Here is a 25,416-nt window from a genome sequence, read left to right as displayed (position 1 = left end):
TTAAGGTAACTATAGGGTGTTAAATAAAAGACGATTGTTTAATACTTTCCTTTACTTGTTACATCCATACTAGAAATTATTGGTTAATTATTTGGTTACATTTTAATAAACGAGATTAGAGATCCATTATTAATTGATTTAATATTATCCTTACAATATAATTATTTGTAAAAATTCTCAATTTAAATACACAGTTTAGTTATACATTTAAGAATAAAGTTTATTGCATTACATTTAACATATTACGTTTTTTATTTTATAATAAGAAAGTATACAGGATGTTTCTATTAATTTGCCGTGATATTATGTAAATAGAAATGTTCGAATCTCTTTTAAATAAAAATTATTAATAACAATAATCCATACTCGTATACCAGCGCTTCGTACAGGTAACGCGAATTACTGAAGGGCGTCAATCAGAAATAACTTGTATATTTGCGCTATATCTTGTGACACGAAAAATATGAGTTTCTTCAAGTAATAATGATGTACAAAATCGCAGACTGAAGTCAGATTGGAAAGAAAAGAAAGTCATGGTTAAGAAACATCCGGGAATGGACTACAATTGTCAGTGTTGAACAATTTATTCACTTGACACAGGACAGGGATGGTTTCGCTGATCTGACAGCAAACCTTCAATAATTAAGAGGCATTAAAAGAGCCATCCATGCACTAAATCGCAAAAAAAATGTACTACGCTTGTATATAATTTTTATATGGAAACAATTATATTTTGAGTCTCGCGTAAGAGATTTGAACAAATTGCTTATCTTGTTTTAGCTATTTCCACAATTTCTTAGTGCTTATATAATTAACAGTATAAAAGGTAGAAAATGGACTTAGCAGTATTTGGTTCGTTTATGATATGGGTTATAACTAACAGTCAAAGTTCTACTACTAAACTTAATTTATAATGACTAGTTGATATATCTTAAGAACTTAATAAATATTATATATGAATGCATTACAAACTACAGAAATACTTCGACTAACGTATGGGATACGATTCTTCATCGCTTTTATTTACTATATAAATGATTACATTATATATAAAAATTACACATCAAATATATCGATAAACTGTGCGTTTCTAAAATAATACAATATGTTAGGATACGAAGAATACAAGTCAGTAAGAAAAAATTGCTAGTTAAAATTTCTAGGCGTTATTAAAATCATCTGTTAAACTCCATAGAAACTAAGACGAACTACACGGTTTCTTGGCGATTTTAAAACAAATACATTAGGAGGTTTTCGGATATTTTAGTTGCCGTATGTACTAAAAGCTAAAATGATTTGGAAAATTGTATTAAGTATGTAAAAAGTTTTTTGCTAAAACCAAGTACCATACTTCAACCAACATACTTTTTGAGCAAAAGATTTAGTAAATTAATCAGTTTTTAGCTAAGTTTCAAAATAAATCCCTCATGTTATTCAAACAATTGTATAAAATGTCAATCATTTATCTTAATTTATATAAATTACAGTTCATATCTACAAGTATGCGGGACACTTAAAGTACATCTTTATTATCTAATTCAATGAGTTCTGTTGTTTTATTTTTCATAGTTACTTACATCAATACACGAATTACAAAGTCTAACACAGCAACTGTTCGAAATAAACATTTTTTCTGATGTTAAATCCTATAATCCCATACAAATTATTTCATATTCGGCCATAAATCATCTTCTATAATCCAATCTGTAAAGATTTCACATTACATCAAACTGTTACACCTCATTATCAATTCGTCAACTTTCTGAATGTAACTTCCGTGGCATCACATTATAAGAATGACAACAATTTTAATAAACATCAAAAACATCAGTCAAATAGGCGTGTTCTTTTCCAACGGCACTGATTTCACATCACTACAGCTGATCAATAGCAACATCCTCGATTAAAATGGCTGCATAAAAGATCGCCATGAAGGAGAGGCTAACCAACTCCCCAAGTGTGAGAGCGAGAGGGGGCGCTAGCAGCATGGGGGTGGGTCAGCGCTCATGCCAGTGCGCGTACCCCGCCTGCCTGAACCTCTCGTCCCGGTTCACCAGCGTGGAGTAATGCAGCAGGGGCAATGCTGCGCCTACCATCACCATTGCCCCGAATATTGGCCTATGGATCAACCTGAAAGGACGAAAACAAGCATTAACCCTTAGTTTCTGATACCAAAATAACTGTATAAAACATTTCGTCATCCCTGGACATCTTCTACAAATCAGAGATAATATGTTTTAAATGGAGATTTTCGTCTCAAAAACCCATGTTAAGTTTTTATACAATGATAAAAACACAGGTCAAATATACTAAGAAACTTACCAAGGCACTGACATAACAAATAAAGTATAGGAGAAAGACAACACAAAATTAATCCACAACCGTGAACAGCGTCGGAAAACGCCAGATATCCATTTGCACTGAAGAACTGAAATCAATAAAAATAAACTATTAACACTTGTCTTAATTTCAACAAGAAAAAGCTATTTAAAAACAAACTTACACAGAGTGATCCAATCCGGATGTAAAGTCATAGCTGAAGCGAATACTTGTATGAAGCCGACCAAACGATACTTCCATGTATGTATGTTGGCATCTTGTATCTCCAAGTCATGTAAAAACTTCAGAGTGTACGAGCCCTTGCGGAGAAGCGATATTGGATCCGCTGATGGGAAGTTGACAGGACTATATGGTTGTAGAGAACCAGACTCTACCACACCTACCGCAGTATACTGGAAAATTAATAACAGCCGTCTTTAATATTTTTTATTACTTATTATTTATCATAGTTATTTAGTGATATTTACGTTGTTATATAATAAACATAAATTAATTGCTTTTTTTTCCTTGTTTGACACACCATACCTCACATTGTCTTTAAAAAATCAAAGACATGTGTCAATATAGCTAAAGCTTAATATAGTTAATTTAACAGTGGTAGAGTTCACTTTAACATCTTCGCACGAATTGTCCCGGCTCGCCCGGTGAAATACCACGACCACACAGAAGACAGACGTGAAGTGGTAGCAATTCCGCGTTTCGTCTGATGAGTGGGAGTCCCGGAGGCCTAATTTAGCCCTGTTTCCCTTCCCACCCTTTTTCTTATAAGGAAAGCATGGAAAGGGAAAATATTTCCTCTCAGTATATCCTTTCCTCCGTCGATTAAAGGTAGGCAACGCATATGCAATTGTGTTTGTCTATGGGCAACGGTTGCTTGCTCGTTTGCAACCTTATGATATAAAAAAAAATAACCTTTCAGTTATAAATTACCTTGATTATCGTTAATCTATGTTTTACCAATGATACAATTATTTATGATAATATGTTATAACTTACGATATCATCCTCACGTCCCGCGTAAGAGAAATGTATTCGAAGATCTCCGACCTCATGTTCCAGAGCACTTACTCCATGGTAATAGAAGCCAGAGTGCAACTTGATATCACTGCGTTCCGGTCTTGAGTCAGACCATATCTCGTAATAGTCATTCACTTTACGTTTTACATCTAAGCCTGGTAAACAACAATTTGTGAATATGGGAAAATTTATAAATTAAAGAAATAAATATCATTGTGTGCCTAAATAAAAAAGTTTTTTCTTCAACTTACTTAAGTATAACCACCCAATTTTTACACTTTCTGCAATATGTGTTTCACTGAATATTGGCATTGAATTAGGATTTTGATGCCCGGGTCTTATGTAGAATAGTGATGAGTCTACAACATAATCCTTCCAATCTTTATGATACCAGTAAGTCTTTTGTGATTCATCTCCTGGTTCACTTAAAAAGTTTTGCTGATCACTGAAACGACGAAAGTTACGATAATTAAATTTTTAATTTATTCAAAATTCTTTACAAGAATATTTAAGTAGAACTAATAACAGGAACTAATGTTGCATTTAAAACTTTCTACATTATGTATAATATTCATAGACAAATAAAAATTAGATATAAGAATGGCTTAGTGCAAGAAAAAAAATTATTTAATTTGACTTACGTTGTCTCTTCTATCCACTGATACATTTGTACCCTCTTCCGTAATTTAACAGCCTGTACTTGAATATTGTAGTCAGGTTCTGAGATAGGTTCTAATATACGAAGAGGACCAATAATGTGCACAACTCGACCTTCGTAACGTGCAGGATCATCAATGGTGTGTACATCAATACTTTCCACACGAGACATTAACTCATCTAGCATCAGATTACTTTGAATCGTTTGACTCTGAAACGGTAGAAGACATCAAAAGATAGTATTCATCCATGTAAGAAAACTGTAACACAATTTTATTGTGAACCATCTTTACCTCAGCCCAAATTAAGAAGTATGTAACTCCAAAGAACAGTATAAGACTAAGAAATGTAGTAAGCCAAGTTTTCTTGAACTGGTCTACAACACTCTTCCAATCCATTTTTTTTTCGAAAATTGTGACTTATTTATTTATCACACACAAACACTGCACAAAATGTAACTTAAAGGTTACAATCCTGAAACGACTGGACTGTACACCAACGACGTAGTAGACCACGTATTGTTCTTATAACATAGGAAATGTTTATATCTATATTATTTATATCTACAATACCGGCAAAAAAAAATACTTAATTCAATTTTTAGTCAATCACTTCCTCTTCATCAACGAAAATCAAAATATCATAATTCATGCAAGCAAATCTCAACTCAATTGATTGACAATTGACATTCGCGTTTTTTAAAGAGCTTATGGTTTTATGGCCTGGTTACGAGACCTTTGATGCCACTTAGTAAAGTCATACATGAATGTGTTCAAAAACAAGATAAAATAAGAAAAACTATGAAAACCTTCAGGTACACCTATGATTAAATAAAAGCTTAGATCTAAGAATCTAGTTGATTTATTAAATCAACCTCCATACAAAAATTCGACGAGTTTCTTAAATTTAATTGAAAGAAAGAATAAATGTATGAGAATACTGAAATTGTCAAATGTCAATTTGATTTGACGTTTAACAAACTTGTTATTGTTATTGTATCTTGAAGGTTATATTCTGAACTATCAATTATTTAATTTGTAATAAAACTAATGTACTGTATAGATATATAAATAACATTTACTTTTAAAAGATGAGAAATACTACAAGAAGAAAATGCAAATAAATAAAGCGGCCTCAATTCTGTTGCGATCTGAAAGTTTTGTATCATATCTAGCCAACAAAAATATAAGAAAATGTTACAATATTGTACCTTTTCTAAATTTGTATAAAAAAGTTACAGGTGATGTACATAGTTAATTCATTCAGTAGTTAAAAGTATTTATAATAACTTGGAAACATTTTTTAGGTGAGGTGATTTCAAGTGATAAACTATTATATTTACAAAAGAAGCATCCAACTCTTCAAAATGTTAGTCAAACACAAATAGACTACGTACTTAAAATTCTTGAAAAATTTGGTATAACGGCGCAGGATGCTTGCAATGATCCCCATGTATTCTGCATGAATGCAATAAGTATGGACAATTATGGAGAAATTTTAAAAGAATGTTGTTTTGTTAACATCCTTCCCAAATACATTATAAGGTAAAGTGTAGTTAAATACAAAATAAATAAGTTGAAAGGGTTTCCTAAACTGTATAAAAAATTGTGCAAAGTTCTCAGTTGTTAAAAACTTTTCTATTATTTCAGATATCACACATTAGTAAAATCTAGAACTATAGCTAATTTGAAAAAGGAAGGTATTTTAAGAGAAAATCTCAATTTAGAAGAAGTTTTACATAATTGTTTTAAAGACTGGCCGGAGAAAGAACAAAAGTTAAATAATTTCTCAGATAAAAGTACATCTATATGTATGTATAAAAAAATATAAGTTATGACACAATGTATAATATGTGAATTTACAATCAAAAGTTCCTACATTAAAGTAAATTACCTTCACCTAAATCATTTTAATCTATTTGACAAACAATTTGGATTCAAGAAGTTGGTTGCAAACTTATTTTTTTTTCTTAAATAACAATAGCTGTAGACCTGCAATCCATCTGTGCTGATAAAAAAAACTTAAGTAGTAGTCTAAATGTTCTTCCAAGCTATGATTTACATTTATGCCAAATTATAGTGAAATCCATGTAGCCGTTCTGGAGATACCTACTAACAAAGCATTTATGATATTAGTAAGATTCTAATTAACACAAAAATAAAATTTTAAAATTTTGTTGTACTTTTTAGTGACAGTAAGAACAAGTGTACTTGAGAAATACCTTGCTTGGAGATTATCAGTCACCGAAGATGAGTTTAAAAGTTATTGTAAAAATTACTTACCTTTACGTCACAGACCAATGTGTGATATAACAGAGGCGTTGCATCTAGCACAGAATGTTATTAAATTTGATGTTGCCAATATCAGAAGGAATGGCTTTATAATATCATCAGACCCAGTGAATACTAAACTCATTATTGAAAATGTTGATTCACTGGCTGGATATAACATCCTAGAAGCCATAAGAATGGAACCAGCAATTTTAAAAAATAATTATAATGCATTATTGGAAATAAGAGAAATTTTGCAGGTAATGTTTGTTTCATCACTTTTATTGTTTGTTAAAATTATTGAAGCCATTTTGATATACTATACTAGCTGTCGCCCGCAACTTCAGTCGCGACGGATTAAAAAATAGATAGTAGCCGAGTCTCAGACCTACTTAATAGGCATATAAAATTTTATAAAAATTGGTCAAACCATTTTGACACAGTGTGGTTACTAACATTGTGACACAAGAAATTTATGTATAAGATTCAATTGAATGGACATGAATACAGATTGGTTGAACACATTACCATTTGTTTAGTTCCATTGGCTTAGTATAATTTATTCATAAATTATTCTTATAATTTTTGTAGGAATATGGTATAAATGAAGAGGCTCAAAGACGTTGTCTCAGAGTGTACTGCATGCGAGCGCAGACTGTCAGAGAAAGACTCGACCAATTGAGGGAGTTGAAGGAATATCAAATTTTGTCTTCGCACCCCAGAGTAAGTGCTGTTTATATTTAATTATTTTCAAAGCAACTTCATGATATCTAAGAATAAAATCTAGACATTGATGTAAACTCAATTCTGTTTATAACAATAAAGTTAGGAACTGTAGCCAAATCTCTTATTGCTTTAACAAAACTTATTTATATTATATTAGTTTTCAAATAATATTTTTATTTATTTTTTCAAAGAATCGGCCATAAGTATATGCATATTTAAAAAGAAAAATCGCTAGATGGCTCCACAGATTAGAATTAAGTTATCACTATTACCTATGACCAATGTCTAATATAGTTCATTTCAAGTATCTTGGCGGCCCAAGGTCATCGGCCTTAACATAAGAGCTTTCAATATATCTGAAAAGTATAATACTAATGTTTCTTCATTAGGTTTTATCAATGGTAGTACATAAAAGAAAAATGTTAACACGCCTTGAGAAGATTCAATCAGCTAAGAAACAGTGTTACAGTTTGAATAATCTTGTATCATCTAGAAAAATATTTAATAAGTAAGTATTAACTTACTTATACTTAATTAAAGTAATTTCTTACTTAATATTTACGTTGTGTTTAGTGTTTGTTTCTAAAGAGTTTTGGAATATTCACGAAACATATGCCAAATGTTTATGTGCTTTTATAATTCTTAAAATTTATTATATTACAGTTATATAAACAGTTTTGGCAATAAAGTCTGTGGTAGAGATATGACAATACTTATAGCAAGTTCTATCCAAATGAAAGAGGAAGACAAAAATAATAACTCAACAAAGTTAAAAGAAGACAGATATACAAATTTAAAGAAGGCAGTATTAAGCCAACTTAAGAAACATAAGTATTGGTTACATTCATCTCTGTATATTATCAATGAAAATCTTCAGTATTTGAATAAAAAGTTTTATGGCGAAGTTATTGTGAATAATTGTCAGATACTTCTATATCCTCTGTAAGTTGTCTGTTATATTTATTTAATTAATTAAATTTTCATATTTGTTACCATAAATACGAGTCAAGTCGAATAAGACCTATTTTTGTTTATATTGTTTGTGGCTAGGTACAGTAAGGTTAGCTGTCGGTATTCCAAGTAAAATTTATAATCGTGTGAAATTCTTGAACACCTTTAAATAATAAAAGTCAGAAAATATAACAATTAGATTATTATACGCTATAAATTAGAATTTATATGTAAAGAGTTTAATTTAGTTGCAATATTTAAAGTGAATTTTTCTTAAACTGGAACACCTCAAATGAAGGTAACTGTACCTAACTCACAACACGTTTTGATTCGTAGGGCGGAAACGCAACGATATATGGAATATTTTCTAAAGAAACGGAATCATACAATCAAAGCAAATGACATAGACATAGATTTGGACGGAGGTTACAACAGCCTGAACTACGCTCAACTTACAGACGATCAGATATTAAGCTTGGCGCTTTACGAGATAGAAAAGAGATATCATTTCAGTGGCGACGGCATTTGGAGTCATCAAGAAGGTGCCAAAGATACGCAAACTTTGAAACAACAATCACAAAACAACTAGAAATAATATTATACCTAACTAATTAAATTATTTTAGAATAATATTAACTTAATATGACGCTTTTTTTATTTAAACGATTTAAATTAAAAACTTAGATAAAGATGTTAATAAAGATTTGGATATTAAAAATAAATGCGTTTAATATTACCACTCTTTTATTTATAAAATTACATATGCATAATGGTTTTACTATTAAACGAACTATTGCTTTACGATAAAAAAATGGTTTTCAATATTTTTCAAATTTTAATTGGCATTTTATAAAAAAAATTGTTACAAATTTTGTATTTTTTCCCCCCTAAATTATAGACAAGACAGGTTATATTATTTAAAATGATATCCTTAACTTATATCGATTATCTAATATAATAGATTTTTATAAATGCTTCCTTTTTTAAATGTATAACAAACTTATAATACTTAAACATAACGTAAAAATATAAAATTATAAGTTTATGGAAATATTTATGATATAAAGTAGTCTAGAATTATACATAATTACAGTTAACTTGGCACAATATTCACGTTTTTTTTTAATTTATGTACAAATATAATTACTGTTAGGTATTCGACATCTTAAAAATGTACAAAAAATATTACATTAATTTGACATATAAAAATTACCACAAGTTCTTGTTTATTTTATCTTTGGATTTTTTTTAGTTGAAGTAACCTATTTATTATTTATAACTTATATTGTGTAGGGAATGATATAATGAGAAATAAATATAACATGTATTTCTAATTTATTCTTACAAAAAGTAAAAAAAAACTAAGTTATAATTTCCTTTGGATAAGAAAATACTTAAACATAGAATAATTTTGGTCCAAACCTACTAAAAACTCAATAAAACTATTCTTAATATATATAAAAGGTTTTTCTTAATAAGGCACAAGGAATGCACATATGTTCTACATTTCATGTTCACTGTAAAATTCTAACAACTCAAATATAATAACCCTTAATACACGAAAAATAATATACTATATTTATTTACACTTTAAAAAGCGAATTATAAAACCTTATGTTCTATCATTGATATTGGACTGTAAAGACTTAAAAAATGTTATGAAAATTAGACGATGCTTAACATCTTCACAGAGTTTGTTGAATGCATCTGTAATATTTATTGTGTGAGTTTAATTGTGTATAAAACTTATATTACAAAATGCTTAGATACGAGACCCATTCTTAAATTATACTTAAGTTTTAATAACTTTCATAAGTTAATTTAAATAACTTGCGCATTTTTGAGCTTTTACACAAACTATAATTTTTAGTGACAAAGACTTGCAGACATCTCGACGACTTTCATCATTCTGTTTGTTACAATTAAACTATATTGCTTTCCTTATTTTATGTAATCATATTATAATTATTTAATCGTAAATATTCGAGCATGGAATACTCCTTTTCGAAATTATTCCCGACACTAGGTTAATTTCGAAAAGGAGTATTTCAGTTCAAAAAAGGGGGCAGAGACGTGTAACCTTGTCCAGGGTTGGGTTCCATTTTGACGACGACAGGGGGCGCGAGGTCCGCGTGCCGGTCCATCTCATAGTGCTTGTCATGGGGCACCATACCGCATTTCTCATAGTCCTCGGGAGGTGGGGCGTAACGTGGCGGTTCTTCTTGCATCGCACACGCTGAGTACTTGTCCTCATGCTCATGCGCGCGGTACTCCAGCTTATCGTCATGGCCGTGACCGTCCATTTGCGGGGAGTGGGCCGCTATCATCGGGTAGTCGCGTACGCCCAGCGGCGGCGGACTACCCTCGCCGTACTCGTAATGTCTCGGAGCGAACATTTGACCGTCATGTCCATTGAGTACGGTCGTGTAAGAATAAGCCGCGGGCTGTGAGTTGAACCCTGGATAGCCGGAGCCGCCGGACGACAGCAAGTGGTGCGGAGAAAGCTCGTACGTGTGTTGGTAGGACCATGAATCAGCGGGAGCCGGTATACCGTTCTGTGGAAACGCTGGCAAATTACCACCAATACCGGAAAAGCCGCCGCCTAACGTTGTTGAACTTGGTGAACTGGATCCGATGTATCCAGTTTTTCTTGGCGGTTCTCGTTTACGCCATTTTGCTCTTCTGTTTTGGAACCATACCTGTTATGTAATAAATATGTGAATTAAAATAAAATATAAATATTAACAGAGTTTAAGGAATTATTTAGATACTTGTATTTCTAAAAATAAGTAACTCTATAAATATTCATTAACATTAAGGCTACCAACCTGCACACGAGATTCCGATAAGTTGAGTTTAAGAGCCAGCTCCTCCCTAGCAAAGACGTCCGGGTAAGGCGCTCGTTCGAACGCCCGCTCCAGTTCTTCAAGCTGGTATGCCGTAAACGTAGTTCTAAAAATAGAAATTTAATATATAATTTAATATCAAAACCAACATAACTTTTTACGTAACAGTTATTTTAAGTACGTATATAATTTTCTTATCAATATTGCAAACTAATTACTAGTGTGGTAGCACTAGTAATTGATCACTTAAGTTCCTCAGAGTGGATTTAATACATTTAATCGACACTTAGGAGTTTCGACCATTTAATGACCATGAGATTTTCTATTTCAGCATTAATAGCCAATGATGACAATATAAAGTAAACAACATATGCAATGTATAATAATTTAAAATGAAGTGGACACGATACATTGATATGTAAATCGTATTCGTAACAGCGGTGCATCGTGCGTCAAACATCTGACGCGTGCAATATGGCTGCTGCGGGTGCAAGCGCACGCGCAGAAATTGATTGAGCGTGAAACTAAATTCACCCCTGACGCGCGCCACCACTTATAATTGCCTACCAATTGACATTACTTATTGCACTTTATTAAATATTCGTTGTTTACCTTGCATTATTCTTACTCGAGATTACAGTTTATCTCTATATAGTACATTTTTAAAATTAATAATATTTAGTTTCAATATAAAATAGGTGACAGAAAAGAGGATACAAAAGGGGGATTTGTTTTTATATTTTACCAAAACTATAAACATTTTATAACAGTTGCATAAAACATACCAAGTTGTCTAAACTTTTTTTAGCCCTTATATTAAGAACCCACAAGTTAAGTTGATTTGTGCGCAAACACGGAAAATTAGTAAAAAAACATCCCTTGAAATTAAACACGTGTAAGAAAAAAATAAAATTTATCACTTCATATTGTTGCCATCGTAAAACGTGTAGGGATGTGAGAAATATCATTGCAAGAGTTATTTAATAAGCAATAAGAACCCTCGCGTTACGGAACGCAGATGATGATAAGGCAATCGACTCCCCGCGGACATACGGGTAATTAACTTGACGCAATATGACGCCGCCTATTTATTGACACTATAAAGAACACCAGCATCAAGTGCTTTTCTTATTGTGAACACGGAAATTATGTTTGTACCGTTAAAAATTTCGTTACATCATTATCGACGTTATAGAGACTTTATTTACATTATAGCTAAACCTAACATACGTAGTAATTTTAAAGTAAAAATGAAGATAATGTCCAATAGTGTTATTTTACTTTATAGATTTATCCATTACACAAATTATCTCTGACATCTTATGAATATTTTACCAAAATTTCATCATATCAGTCGAATGTTTTAAGAATGCATATGAGGCAAACAAACAGAGCATTATCGAAGTGCCAGACCAAGTTATACTAATTATTTTTTTAAACAAACAACAAAAAAATGCTTTTATTACGTAGAACTAATTTTGCTATATTATTTGTATAAAAAATAAAGCGTTATAACAAAGCCATATGTCGTGATCACTTTAGATACTCATCGTATTAGTTATGCAGTTCGCGGACAGAGGGGTACGATATTGCATCGGTATTTGAAGCGAAACGATCACTTTTGAAATGAATATCATATTTAACCAAACCGCACTGCGCCAGCGTGGCTATGGCCTAGTCACCCGTAAGTTAGGGTAGGCTCCGAGCCTCTTAGTGGGGACGTACAGTGAGCTGATGATGATTTAGAACCATTCAAACCAAAAAGTAAACATATAGTACGCCAAAATTTTAATAATATTATAAATGCGATTGTTTGTATGGATGTTTGTTAGAAGGTATCTCCAGAACGGTTGCATGGATGTTGGTGAAATTTGGCATAGATGTAGAGCACATAGATACTAATTAAGATTTTTTTTTAATTCGACTAGTAATGTTATACTTTAAGGTTATTAATTTGAAAACAAGATAGTACAATTAACTATAGCTGAGTTTGTTGAGGAAGACAGTAGCAAACAATAACCTTGTGACGTAACATTATGCTACATGCTTCTGGTTTCGCTCCGTTTAATGATATATACTACCTTAAGTTAAGATACTTTCTCCTTTTTTCTTAAAATTGATTAAGTCACACTATTTCTTAATTTGATGAGTTCATAAATCAAATATCTCGGTGGCAGTGTTTAAAAAATAATATCGATACATCACATAAGGTTCCCTAAATTACTCTTCGTAGTGCGCATGATTTCTCGTAGCACGACGTAGCAAGGTTTATATCTTGAAAACATTTGTTATTGTATATTATTTCTATTTATCTAATACAAATCAAACGGTATAAAGGCATCGAAGTGATAGTAAGTATGTACCTATATATTAAAGTCTTAAACATATTGAACAATAACCTTCAAAACTTTCGTTTTGCAGGGTACTAAGCAGTAAGCAGTAAAGAAAATAAAAATTCTCACCTTGTTTTCTTTTTCTTTATGCCATTATTATCGCCCTTCTTTTTTTCACTCTTTTTAGTGGCCGGCGGCGGCGGGGGCGGAGGCTGGGGGTGAGGCGGAGGGTGCGCCGAATGCTGCGGCTGCGCCCCGTCCACCGCTTGCAACAGCAACGGCTCCTCTTTCCTCTTCTGATCGCTACTGGCCGCAAATACCGGCAGCTCGTCCCTGTACTGCAACTCGCCGCTCGCGCCCACCACCACCTGAACGTGGCGCTCCTTGCTGAAGTCACCGAACATGTGCTCCTCGAAGGTCGGCTGATCCATGCCGGGTCCACCGGTGGGCTCGAAGGCGCACTCATAGCGTGCGCCGCCGGCGCTGTCCCCGCACACGTACATGTAGCCCTCGGCGGCGGGCGGGTGCGGGCCCGCTACCTCCGCGCCCACCTCGCTCGGCTCCGTCGCGGCGGCTGCGCGCTTTTCTTCGGCGGCTGTGCTGGCCGCTGGCTCCGCTGTCGCTAGCCGCGCCCGCCCGACCTCGGATCGCGACTTAGTTATCGACAAACCGATATTAAACAATTTAGCTAATTTAAGCGAACTCTCGGGATCGACGCTCGCGCCGTTCGTATCCTCGTGTCCGTCCCGGTTAAATGGCTTTAATCAACTTTAACGAACTAACCGAATTTGCTCCGCGGTTGGTCAATTTATATTACCATAATACGGCGCGCTACAGACGACTCGGGCCAATGATTGCAGCGCTCAAGCTCGATGGCGGCGCTCGTATGAATGATACTTTGGTTCGTAGCGCGAAGGCAGACGTGAGACATTGCATCGGGTGCGGTGGGCGCTTATGACTGTGACGCCGGGGCCAAGGGGAGCCAATAACGGGCCGGCGCGGCCACTCCCCCGGGCGGCGACGATGTGCGTAGCGGGCGCGCGGCGGCTGCGGGCTTGGGCTGAGACAGCCGCAGAGCCTGCGCACCATGCGGGATTCCCACAAACTCACCCGATATTTTGTTTGTTCCGATATCGTAGGGCGCGAACACCCACATCATTAGTTTGTAAGTCCATAACGCTTCAATGTAAATCCGTATCAATACTAGTTGTATGTATGTCCGACCCGTGATTTATAATCGTGGGAAATTATGTCGAGTCAAAAAGGGATGTCTGATTCGAGGTAAAATTATGTCAAAGGAAGTATACTGTAATTATATTACACTTGTATCAAAATAAACAAAAAGGACTGAAAGTATAAAAGTTGCAACTGCAACTGAGACGTTGGCGTGCCAGCGGGCCGGCGCAGGCGCACTGATGCCGCCGATCGACTCGGCGTTCCCTTAATTATTAATTAACAGTTATCGCCGGGGATTATTAATAAAGCATTCGTCCTGACTATTGGCACTTAGATTAGCGTCGAGGGAGTAATGGCGCATTTCAACAATTTCGGTTGTTATTTAATTGAAGTCAATTTAGATGATCAGAGTCTATTTAGGTTGGTGCTGGCGCTCGCCAGCGGGATCTCTGCTTCATTGGGCTTATTGGTGACTTTCAGACAACACGAATTGCACTCGCCGATGCACTTCTCGACGCATCTGCACTTTGTGGACATGCGAAAACACCTTGTTGAGACTTTTCACCCTGGAAGTATAAAATGTCGTGCGGTATTTTGTGATTTATTATGACGTATTACAAAATGTAGAGATATATTTTAGTGTTGTGATAGTGATGCTTGCTGTCGATATCAAGTTATAGTGACAATGAGAACGTTTAAGAATACAAGACGCACTTGTGTGTCTTGAACCCGGAAGTGACATGAATAAAGCAAAGTGACTCATGCAGTGTCCTGAAATTTTTATTCGGATAACACTACAGGCAAACTGTAAGTTTTTTAATCGATCTCCATGTTATAACGTGTAGTCCTCTTTCAGAATTTAGAATAATTCAGTAAATAAATCTAAATATTTACGTAGAGATTCTATTCCTTTTTTTGGTCAACATATTTCCGGAGTTTCTGGTCCTATTAAATAACTACCGTAGATGTATAGTTAAAATACGAATCCCAAATACTATTTGCTGTCGAGATCAAGTCATCTTGGGAGAACCATTCTACTTAAAGTAAAAAACTAAGAAACATCATAATAAAAACTTACTTAACTTGATATTTGTCTATTGGGTACGGTCAAATATAATCGGCTACAGTTAATATATGTATATGTTTAATAGGATGGAGCAAGTACAATATCAGTTTCTCTAAGTTAAAATATAGAATGAATCATAAGTAATCTATTGCACTACTATTAAAATATAGTAACTTAAATGATTTTACGAAAGTATTATACATATAATAGTTATTATGAGCATAAGTAAAGACTAAAACTTCCTTATATATATACAATTAATACATATATAGTAAAATATATTAATTGCATAGTTGAATATAGTCCATATTACCTGTTCACTGAGAAGTTAAGAGAAAAAGCGGATGTCAGTTCTATTTCGTATGTTCACGACCGAGCATCTAATGTACAGAACGTACACCTCTTAACCCTCTGGTTCCTCTGGTGTTGCGGATGGCTATAGGCGTCGGATCAACTAATTTCAAACGATCCTCGGCTCGTTAGCCCTTCTTTCAAAAGTATGAATACAACATTTACAGACCTAAATATATTGTAAGATTATTATTATTTTTTTTGTTTTCTTTTCTTGGTTTGTTCCAATTTTTTTTTTGTGTTTTATACTTGTTTGTTTTGTATGAATGTTGTACACCTGTTATTGGATAAATTATCAGTTTTAATGTGTTGTATAATGTATTACTTTGGTCAATGTTGCATAATTTATCTGTTGTGTGTACTTGTCTAATAAATAAATAAATAAACATTTTCCCTTTGTATCCGTCGCATACCGATATCTTCCGCCATGTTAGGAACCGAATCGTTTTTAAAAACAAGCTTTTGATTTTCAGGCGCATCTTCTGTATTTATGTACAAGTGTCGTATTTTTATTCAATATGTAACTAAACGTCCTTTGCTATACCAAAGAAAGTACTCTTATAGACAAAAATGTCAAAACTTAAAACCAAAGTATATTGCAAGAATTTTAGATTTAGATACGCATAACGGATTGACGAACAAACATTGATTTTCCATAAGTTGATTGATTTATCACTCGCTTAGTACAGACTAAGTGACTCCCTCAGTGATCACTTAATGTCTCTAAGTGCGGCAGAAAGTTAAATTAAATGTGTCTCTTATTAACGCTTTTAGTGATAAAGACACGCGATATTCAGATTACATATTACAAAATGAGTGTTGCAGTAGGTATGTCGTGAATCATGTGACCGCGCGCGTAGGCGCTTCACATAAAATCTCTCTGTACGAGGCGAGCGGCGAGCTTCGAGCGGCGGTCGACGCAGAATCTGCCGCCCGCTCAATTGATCTCAATTGCTTTAATTGGTTTCAATTGAAATGACCTCGCGCACCGGCTCCCGCTTCTAGCATGACACTTTTACATCTATCTTTTTGGAGCTAATATAAAAACGTTAGTTATAATATGTATTTAAAATAATTTTAACCCCAATAAAACTTCCTACATACTAAGATGACAAGACTCAGATGTATATTTATAAAAAAAAAATATAAAAGGAAATAATCACTGTATTTACTAACGTATTAGCGTAATTTCATATGTTATATGAATTTATTATTTAAAAAACTGTATGATGCTTTGTAGTGGGTTAGACTATGATTATAAACTTTGTTTTTTTTTTAGTCCAGTAGTAAAGCTTGGAATTATTTTAATAAAGTCTACTCTTTCAATAGCCATATGACTTAATTAAGAAAAAGTTTTTTTAATTCTTACAATGAAATATATTTTCAAACGTAATAAACTCAGTTGTTGTTGCGAAGTGTTGCGCATGTATCATCGCATGCAGGAAACGTCAAAAGGCCAATTACCAGGATTGGAACGGTACACAATGAGGGAACATCTTTAAAAAGACACGACACATATTTTGGCACGTGTCCTATCCGGCGCTCAATTGATGTTAATTAGGAAATAGCGGTGCGCACTGCCACTGAACATTGTCATCTTCGGCTATGTAGCATCGCGTGTTAATGACATCTCTTTTATTTTTCACAAAAGTAATATAAAAAAGTTCCCACTATCAATACAGTTGTTTACAAACATGTTATTGTCCTCCCTTTCTGTTGTTTGGCAGTGTAATTAAGTAGTATGCTTAAGCTTAATAAATTAGACAATAAAGACTAGCAACAGATGAAAAAGATGAAAGATTAAAGGAAATTAAAAGAAATGGTTCTTTAAAAAACAAGTTTTATTATATTTTAATATTCATTATAATAATTATGACTGCACAAACTGTTATACTTCAATGCAATACTATGCGCTTCCTCTTTTTCGCCTTTTTATCTTTGGCACTCGTCCAGAAACGCATAAATTCTCTACCAGACCCACTTTCTTGTTCCTCTATATCATCTGAACGCCGTAACTTTTCAGTTCCCAGTACGACTTGAGTACTAGATTGTTCTTCTCCTTCTAGAATTTCTTCATCTGTATGCGTTGATGGTATTGTGGTCGCTTCTTCATCAAAACGTAAACGTTTTAGAAGCGATGGTTCAACCTTATCAGAATGTATATCACATCTAGTAACAACTTTGACATGTTCGTGTTTTTGTGACTTGGAACTATGAGGCTCGTAAACAGTGCTGGATAATTCTCTCTTCTCGTGTATTGTATTGTTAAAATATAGATTTTTGTCATCATTATCTACAGATTTATAAGTTTCTGTCTTTGGAAAAGATTGGATTGACTCAGATTTAGATTCCTTTAAAAACTTTAAGATGTTCAATTCTTCTATTTCTTTTCTATTCTTTTTGTTTTTGTCAGTATTTAAAACCAGATTGTTATCTAGATTATGGGTTTGAAGATGATCTATTTCTAAACTTTCGCCAGTTTGAACATTTGCATCATAATACATCTTTGGTGAGATCTTGCTTAGTTCTAATTCTGCGAAGGAAAATAATCGCTTCACCGGAGGTTGGTTTGTATCTGAACCATGTGAGGAAATTTCATCTTTTATATCTTTCTTTTTTGAATGCCTTTTAGGGCAACAAGATATACAGAATCTCCACATTTTCTTAAATACGGTTTCTTTTGTTTTATCATTGTACATGTCTAAAGTATCGTCGTAAAAGAAGTGGGCCCCGTACACCATTTTCGAACCCAAGTCGTCCTCATTTGGGCTTTGCATAATAGTCTCAAGGTTTAAACTGAAAATATTTATCATCTATTAGGCATACTCTTTTAAATTTCAATACCATTGCTTATAAAACTCATGAATCTGATGACATAGAAAAGCCGACGGACCAAATATAGATCAAACTAATTATAACTAACATATTTTCAGATCGATCTGTGTAGATGAAGAATGCCTCAGAGACACCAGGCACGCAGCGCTTCAGCCAGTAGTGCACGGTGTACAATAGTGTGAGGAGGACGGCAAGAAAGGTGCCTGCAGCGAGGTACACGTTGTGGTACAAGTTGGACACCACGCCGCATAGCAAGCGGTCTTCGTCGTATATATCTGTACAAACATATGGGTACTTTATTTATTTTTGAAGTTTAAATAAAAGTAAGCTGTGAACTTTAATTCGTTATTTCTCTTGTTATCATAGACCAAAAAATTTCAATGGGAATTGAGTGTTATGAGAAGTCTCAGTAATTGATACGTGACTTCTAGTTAAACCAAGTTTTACAACATCTGCAGCTAAAAAGTTTTTAATGCTGGAGACAAATATAGTCTTAGCCACCATATGCGCCACAGTTGGGGACTCCGTCGCAGGCGCTCATGGAGTCGATGCAGACGCGGGCACCAGACACCTGGCACTCGACGTGTGCCGCTGGGCAGCTTATCTCCTTGCTTTTTAGCACACGCGCCGGAGTCATCACCAATGTCATTTTTTTCATCTGTAACATACATATTTACTTTTTAAGGTTCTCAAGAAAAAAAAACGGAACCCTCATAGGATCACTTTGTTGTAAAACAATGAACGATGATAATCCTATAATCAAATGTCGTAGAAGTTTACAAAGTATTATAATTACTAAGGAAACATAGTTTTATCTTCAAGATAAATCTGAACTAACCGTATAATTACTAATCGCAATGACAATTCTGGAAGTATTGAAGAGATATACATGTCGGGCCTTGGCGTCTCGAGTGTCGCAGATATTAAACAGCGTAGAGCCTACGTAGCTCCTCATATAGCGTAGCGCCACGCGACCGTGTATCTTGAAATTACAACTTTTATTACACCAAGCCAATAAGCTAATAAGTATGGCACATTAAAAAAGAATTATGTGACGTTCCTATAAACATATTCAAATAGGTCCAATAAAATCTAAAGAACGTAAATATTGCAGTACTTGAGATTACAACTTTCTATTTGGTATTACAATTAGTTTATTTTTGTTACTGAATATAGATTAACGACATGAATAATTCCGTCTACTAGTGAAAAATTATAGGAAAATCTGTTTGTTTCCAAAAGAAGACAAAAGTCAAAGAATTTGTATGCATAATGTTCGTGCAAGCGATTTCAATCGGTTCCTTTCTCTCTTATTCGTATTTTGTAAAGTATGTTAATATTATAACGCACCTCATCGTCTTTCAGTTCTACGAGATGTGATATATCTTGGACATCGACAAATTCCTCTACATTTTTCTTTGTCGTAAACGAGTTTCTAGCCGTAGTCATAACACGAGGAATCGCATTTTTTATTTCTAAAGGTTGGATGTGACGCTTTTTACGTGAAATTCTATAATGAACATTATTTTTTAACAATATTAATTATTATTATAATATATAACCGAATATTTAGTTAGTAAATGTAATTTCTTTCAATATGACTAATATATAATAAAATTATAAATTCAAATTTATTTATTACTTAATATATTATATCTTATCTTTTGATGTTGGAGCTGTGAACACAGTTTTTGTTGTAAAAAATTTTTTTTTAATCCATAAAACTTACTGAATATCTCTCGTTTTTCCTACTTTAACAGTTTCATTAACTTTGTCTTGATTATTAATATTTGCGTAAATGTCAGGGGGTAGAGTTTGGTTTAGAAGGACAGCCATGACAGGGGCAGCACGCACTACATTATCCCAAGACTCATGCTTTACCATGGAATGCGTCACCGGTTCTGGACTTTAAAAAAAGAAGATATTATTGACTATGTACTATAAGTAAACTCACAACCACATTCGATTTTTTTTAGTTTCTTTAACATAAATTATTAATTTGTTTTTTTTTCCATAATATTATACTACATATATTTAACATAGTATATTAATGGATAATGTAGAATCTTACTCTTCAATCGGGTACGTATAAATAACATTATTGCTTATTTTGTCTTCGCTTACATTTAGCGACGCAATGTTGGTAAAATAGGAATCTGAAAAAAGAAATGAACAGTACATAAATAACTCTAACGTAGAGAAATTATGCTTCTACTGAATAGTTAAGTACCTGTTTGATTATCCGTAAAGAAATTCGTAGTTTTGTTTTTAAAAGTAATTTCGGTAGACTTAATACTCGAATCATTGTAAGCGTCTGTCGCTTTAATTTGATGAGACAGCCTCTTTAATTCTGTAACACCTCTTGATACAGGAAAATTATTTAATTTCTTATCACATTTATAATAATTGTTAAGAAAAAATATATCACCAATAAGTACCTGATTGTAACGTTATTTATTGTTTGATTAATATTAATTATTACATCTTTGCTGGTTACATTAGTTATTAAACTATTCATTTCGTAATGATATGGACGTAAATAAACTAAAATAATAATCACAATTTAATTATTTTTTTCAAATATTATCAACAGCCTTTGTCTGATGTCCCACTGCTATGATTATATATTTAATAATTTCTTACAACATTATGATATCTTACTAATATTATAAATGTGAACATTTAGATGGATGTTTCTTTGAAAGTATGTCCAAAACGGCTGTATGAATCTCGCTGTAATTTGGCATAGATGTAGAACATAGCCTGGAAAAACAAAAAGGCTATAACGATTTTTTTAATTGCGGGCGACTGCTAGTTATCAATAAATTAATAAAATGCATGGCGAATAAGAAATTGCACCTATCTACAAGTAAATACAATAGAGCTTTCCCTGATCATATTTATCATTAAATTGTAAATGTATAACGATTTTGTATAATTTGATCTTAGAATTGTATGAAAAAACCAGTAATTGGTATTTTATAGCGTCTTTTTTATTACGTGTGTTTTAATCATAGGGGTGGAAACACAATAAAGTTCCGTAGGAAACGTAATAAAATATTATCTAGATACTTTTGTTATTATCGAAGTAAAATGTACCATACGGGTGTAAATAATAATTATTGTAATCATAAAAAATTGTTAAGAATTCGTTTAAAAACTTCGCGTTTTCAAACGTTCGAAAAATATAACTTTCAATTAATGACAAAGAATCTACGTCCAAAATCGTTAAATTCTTAGTTTCCTGAATTTCTGACCTTGTCAAATTCGTTGTTCCTGAATTTAGTAAAAAAATAAGATATTGTGTTTACTTAAAAAATAATTATTTGCGTCCATTTTATAAATTTCATACCATATGTGAATGCATTTGGTCACCGAAAGAAAATTTTAGTTGCACACAATATGCTCACCACTAGAATTCTGTTGCGAATCTAACATCCTCTGGATAAGATAATTTTGACTTTGGTAAGATTCAGTCGTGTGACTTAAAGATTTTAATATATCGTCAATAATTTCTTGAGGTTTACTTATTGTTTCTCTAGCCTCATGAGGAGATGACATTGAATTTGTAAAATATAATGAAATCTCATCCTCTTCAGTTCTTGGAAATATATAAGGATTGACCCTAAAAATTAATAAGTGCTTAAAATATTTAATTTAGGGATAATACAAATTATACATTAAACGCAATTTATAATACATCCTGGTGTTTTCAACCTTTAAAAAGTGGACCATAATCAACCACATTGAACACTTCCAAAACCCCAAAATTTTACACCCATGATCAATTTCAAGTATTTACAAAAAGAAAAGAAACATTAAGTTTAAGTAAGAAGGTTCAATTCATTCGTTTTCTTAAATATACTTATCGCTAATTATAAATAAAAATATTGTACGGATAACTTACTGCCTACGATATGTTGTAGATATAGCTTTTGAAAATAACGTTGGTAGCCTTTTTTTAAAATTAAGTCTTCTGTTTGAAAAACTATTATATCTGTGGGGCAGTCTTTGTTTCCTTTGGTTAATTGTTTCGTAATTAAGTCTACAAAAATTTACATTTACATTTTAATTTAATAAAGTAGCTGAGCTAAAAGATTTATTAAAAAGTTATTATTCTTCCATATTCATTCATCATTTCAGGGTCGAACGAAGCAAGGAATTGGAGAATTTTACAATAATTTTCCTAAAGAATTTTTTTCTTTGCTTTTTCATAAAACTACACCTACTTATAATCAGATTAATTTGTAGATTTTTGCCTTAGAATTCACATTAGCATAATGTACAAAATCCAATCCGAAGTACATTAAAAACATTTTTTACAAATCAATTAAGTAGTATACCGTGGGTCAGGAGTATAAAATCCAGTATAATATTTTGAAGCAAACTTTAATTTATCTTTGTTAAATTCACTGAGCGTTGAATCTTTTGATGTTACCATAGAAAACTGTAGCAATGGTAATATACTCGTGTCGTAATCAGCCCCTTCTCTGCAATAGACGGTACTGACTATAAATACTACTGTTAACTAAGCCTTTATGAATTGAATGCCTTAAATGCCATTTACAGTCAGTTGCTTAAATATGCATTCATTTTTAAAGCTTCAAAAACTTATTTATGACTTCAATCTCCGAAATTTGTATGCACTTATCCGTATGCTTCCGACCATGAATATATGTTACCGACGAATACGTGCATACGTATTTTTGAAACAGAGGTCTTATACAAGTTTCAAAGTATGGTAAAATCATACTCATTAATGCAGATGACTGTACATATGTACATATTGTGTTTCCTCGTATTCTCTGAAAAACAAATACATGGAACAAAAAGAAAAACTAAGAATTTTATTCCCCGCCTTTTTTTGCCTACTGTACCACTTTCTATCCATTCTTCCCCCAAAGAATGGAATAATTGGTATATAATAGTACCTCGGTGTGATATCGTTTATAAGCTCTAAAACCTCCTCTACATCATCTAGTCGATTGAGTGGAATATTCCCAGACACGTTAACTAACGGCAACTCTATTTCAATATAATCCGAGCCTTTAACAAGTTTTCTTTCTGTCGTCGTTGATGTCACAGTTGTCGTCTCCGCTTCGTATTCGTCGTAACTGTCAGAACTAAAAACAAACCGCATAAAATAGTTTTAGCAGGTAAGAATTTACATCTTCAGCTTATGTATAATATGGAACAGAAACGACAGGTCTCTTAAGGCTCCCTTCGCCTATTTTCTTAAGCTTGTTGAGTAAAACTGCAAACCTGCTATCGACAGTAGTTGTTGGTTTCGTTGTATGTAACGTGTAAAATTGTGTGAAGTTTTTCATCTCTTGTCGCATAATAGAGTCCGGCAGAGGTCCCCAGTAACCGCCAAAGGTTTCACCTATCTCGTAAACAATTAGCTGATGATTGTCTTCCGTACAGGATCTTAACAATGTATTTGCAGATACGTATTGAACAACCAGGATTATATTACTTCCAGACTCAGCTCTGTGTTAAAGAAATAGTTGCTTTAAAATTATTTATACAAACAGTACAATCAAAACAGTGATTATTTTTCAAGACAGATTGCATCGCAAATACAACAGCATGTGCTTAAATATTTTACAACACAAACATTAAAAAAAATGTTCACACGCATATATTCCTGACTTACCCACCTTACACTAATAGAACAGCTGTACGGTAACTCCAGTCTAGAAAAATGGAGAACTTGCGAATTAGCGTTCAAGACATGCCTGCCTAAGAACACAGAAGGTAGTGCCCGACGTCGACAGTACTCCGAAACGTCGCGGTGATGGGTATACCTCTTGTCAGACACAGTTGCTTCAATTAACCAACTCTTTGCCAAATAAAAGGAAACCACTACCAAAAGTTTAAACATTTCAGTCGATATGCCTTAATTACTTGTATCATAGCCTTAGAGATTGATAAGTTATAACAGATTAAGCTAATTCAGACAGAACTTTTAACCACCGAGATAATAATAGTCTATATTAGGAACTGCCAAGGAACGAATTATAGATTCGAGTCTAGTGGGAAACGGAATTAACGGAACGTTAGCGATTATATAAAAACTACGCATAATTTAATCACCATAATTAGTTTTTACTGTTGGAAAAGTGTATGTAATAGGTATATACCTACTCTAATAGGCATAACGAAACATTTTTTTTCCAAGACTATATTCTTTCGTGTGACCGTCTTATTGTATGAAAACAAATGCTAGAAATGATTCGAATAACATATTGTACGTCACACGCATTGTACTCTGTAGGTACCTATGGTCCACGCATAACACATACACATTATAAAATGCCTACTTGAACAATAAATTAAAATGATTCGATGTCAGACGTCGACGATAGGGGTCGCGTGACCCGCACCGTATGAAAGCATTCAGGGAACAGGGAGCGGTAAGTGTACCCGGGCGAGCGGCGCATGCGCTGTTATTTGTATGATTATTAAACGTTTTATTGGCGGCATTAGATGCACCGATAATGTTTCGTACTTAACGTTTGGGGTATCGCCTCCAATTAGAGATTTTAAGAGATAACGTTACACTATTTTTTAAACCAGCATAATTTTAATGAACAAACTTTTAATGCATTCATATAAAAATATGTAATTACGAAAGATATACCTACTGTCACGTTATAACTCTAATGAGGTAAATATCAGTTTTTTGGCGCAAGGCATTGGCGAAGATACGTTTAAGATATGATTACGACTTACGACCATATGCTCAAACCCATATGTCTTAACGCAAATTGAGACAGACTTAACGTTCGCATAAGCCTACTGGGCGTAGGCCACTCAGAACTCCAAGTACTCCAAGTATCTCAGTA

At 33.4% G+C, this 25,416-nt stretch overlaps 4 protein-coding genes across 5 annotated transcripts; 1 reads left to right on the top strand and 3 right to left on the bottom strand.

The window, feature by feature from the left end:
• Positions 1–1,462: 1,462 nt before the first annotated feature.
• Tmem43 (Transmembrane protein 43) lies at positions 1,463–4,669 on the bottom strand. Its single transcript, XM_013311074.1, has 7 exons — positions 4,308–4,669; positions 3,999–4,225; positions 3,609–3,802; positions 3,337–3,512; positions 2,504–2,732; positions 2,323–2,428; positions 1,463–2,130 (listed from the first exon to the last, which is right to left on the bottom strand). The coding sequence occupies exons 1-7, from the start codon at positions 4,410–4,412 to the stop codon at positions 1,998–2,000; spliced, it is 1,170 nt and encodes a 389-aa protein (XP_013166528.1). The 5' UTR covers positions 4,413–4,669; the 3' UTR covers positions 1,463–1,997.
• Positions 4,670–4,996: 327 nt separating this feature from the next.
• Positions 4,997–8,552, top strand: LOC106117005 (uncharacterized). The gene is made up of 8 exons (XM_013311072.1): positions 4,997–5,254; positions 5,321–5,558; positions 5,664–5,824; positions 6,204–6,544; positions 6,876–7,007; positions 7,400–7,518; positions 7,674–7,952; positions 8,298–8,552. The coding sequence occupies exons 1-8, from the start codon at positions 5,128–5,130 to the stop codon at positions 8,548–8,550; spliced, it is 1,650 nt and encodes a 549-aa protein (XP_013166526.1). The 5' UTR covers positions 4,997–5,127; the 3' UTR covers positions 8,551–8,552.
• An 813-nt stretch (positions 8,553–9,365) lies between these two features.
• On the bottom strand, positions 9,366–14,107 carry LOC106117018 (retinal homeobox protein Rx2). Its single transcript, XM_013311087.1, has 3 exons — positions 13,270–14,107; positions 10,790–10,913; positions 9,366–10,660 (listed from the first exon to the last, which is right to left on the bottom strand). Exons 1-3 carry the CDS (start codon positions 13,641–13,643, stop codon positions 10,010–10,012), a joined length of 1,149 nt encoding a protein of 382 aa, XP_013166541.1. The 5' UTR covers positions 13,644–14,107; the 3' UTR covers positions 9,366–10,009.
• A 3,511-nt stretch (positions 14,108–17,618) lies between these two features.
• Positions 17,619–24,461, bottom strand: LOC106117521 (uncharacterized). Of its 2 annotated transcripts, XM_013311877.1 has the most exons (15): positions 24,229–24,461; positions 23,831–24,058; positions 23,500–23,691; positions 22,912–23,058; positions 22,476–22,613; positions 21,979–22,193; positions 21,007–21,112; positions 20,799–20,929; positions 20,640–20,724; positions 20,298–20,474; positions 19,919–20,078; positions 19,407–19,550; positions 19,070–19,226; positions 18,657–18,843; positions 17,619–18,529 (listed from the first exon to the last, which is right to left on the bottom strand). In XM_013311877.1, the coding sequence occupies exons 1-15, from the start codon at positions 24,450–24,452 to the stop codon at positions 17,629–17,631; spliced, it is 3,192 nt and encodes a 1,063-aa protein (XP_013167331.1). In that variant the 5' UTR covers positions 24,453–24,461; the 3' UTR covers positions 17,619–17,628. The 2 variants fall into 2 exon arrangements, with proteins under 2 accessions (XP_013167331.1, XP_013167332.1); XM_013311878.1 differs by lacking the exon at positions 21,007–21,112 and having other exon boundaries at positions 20,799–20,918.
• Positions 24,462–25,416: the final 955 nt, after the last annotated feature.

The sequence above is a fragment of the Papilio xuthus genome, unplaced genomic scaffold (assembly GCF_000836235.2).
Source record: "Papilio xuthus unplaced genomic scaffold, Pxut_1.1 DF827680.1, whole genome shotgun sequence".
NCBI classification, from domain to species: Eukaryota; Metazoa; Arthropoda; class Insecta; order Lepidoptera; family Papilionidae; genus Papilio; species Papilio xuthus.
The sequence above is the reverse complement of the archived record's forward strand: the minus strand, read 5'-3'. Positions and strand labels throughout refer to the sequence as shown.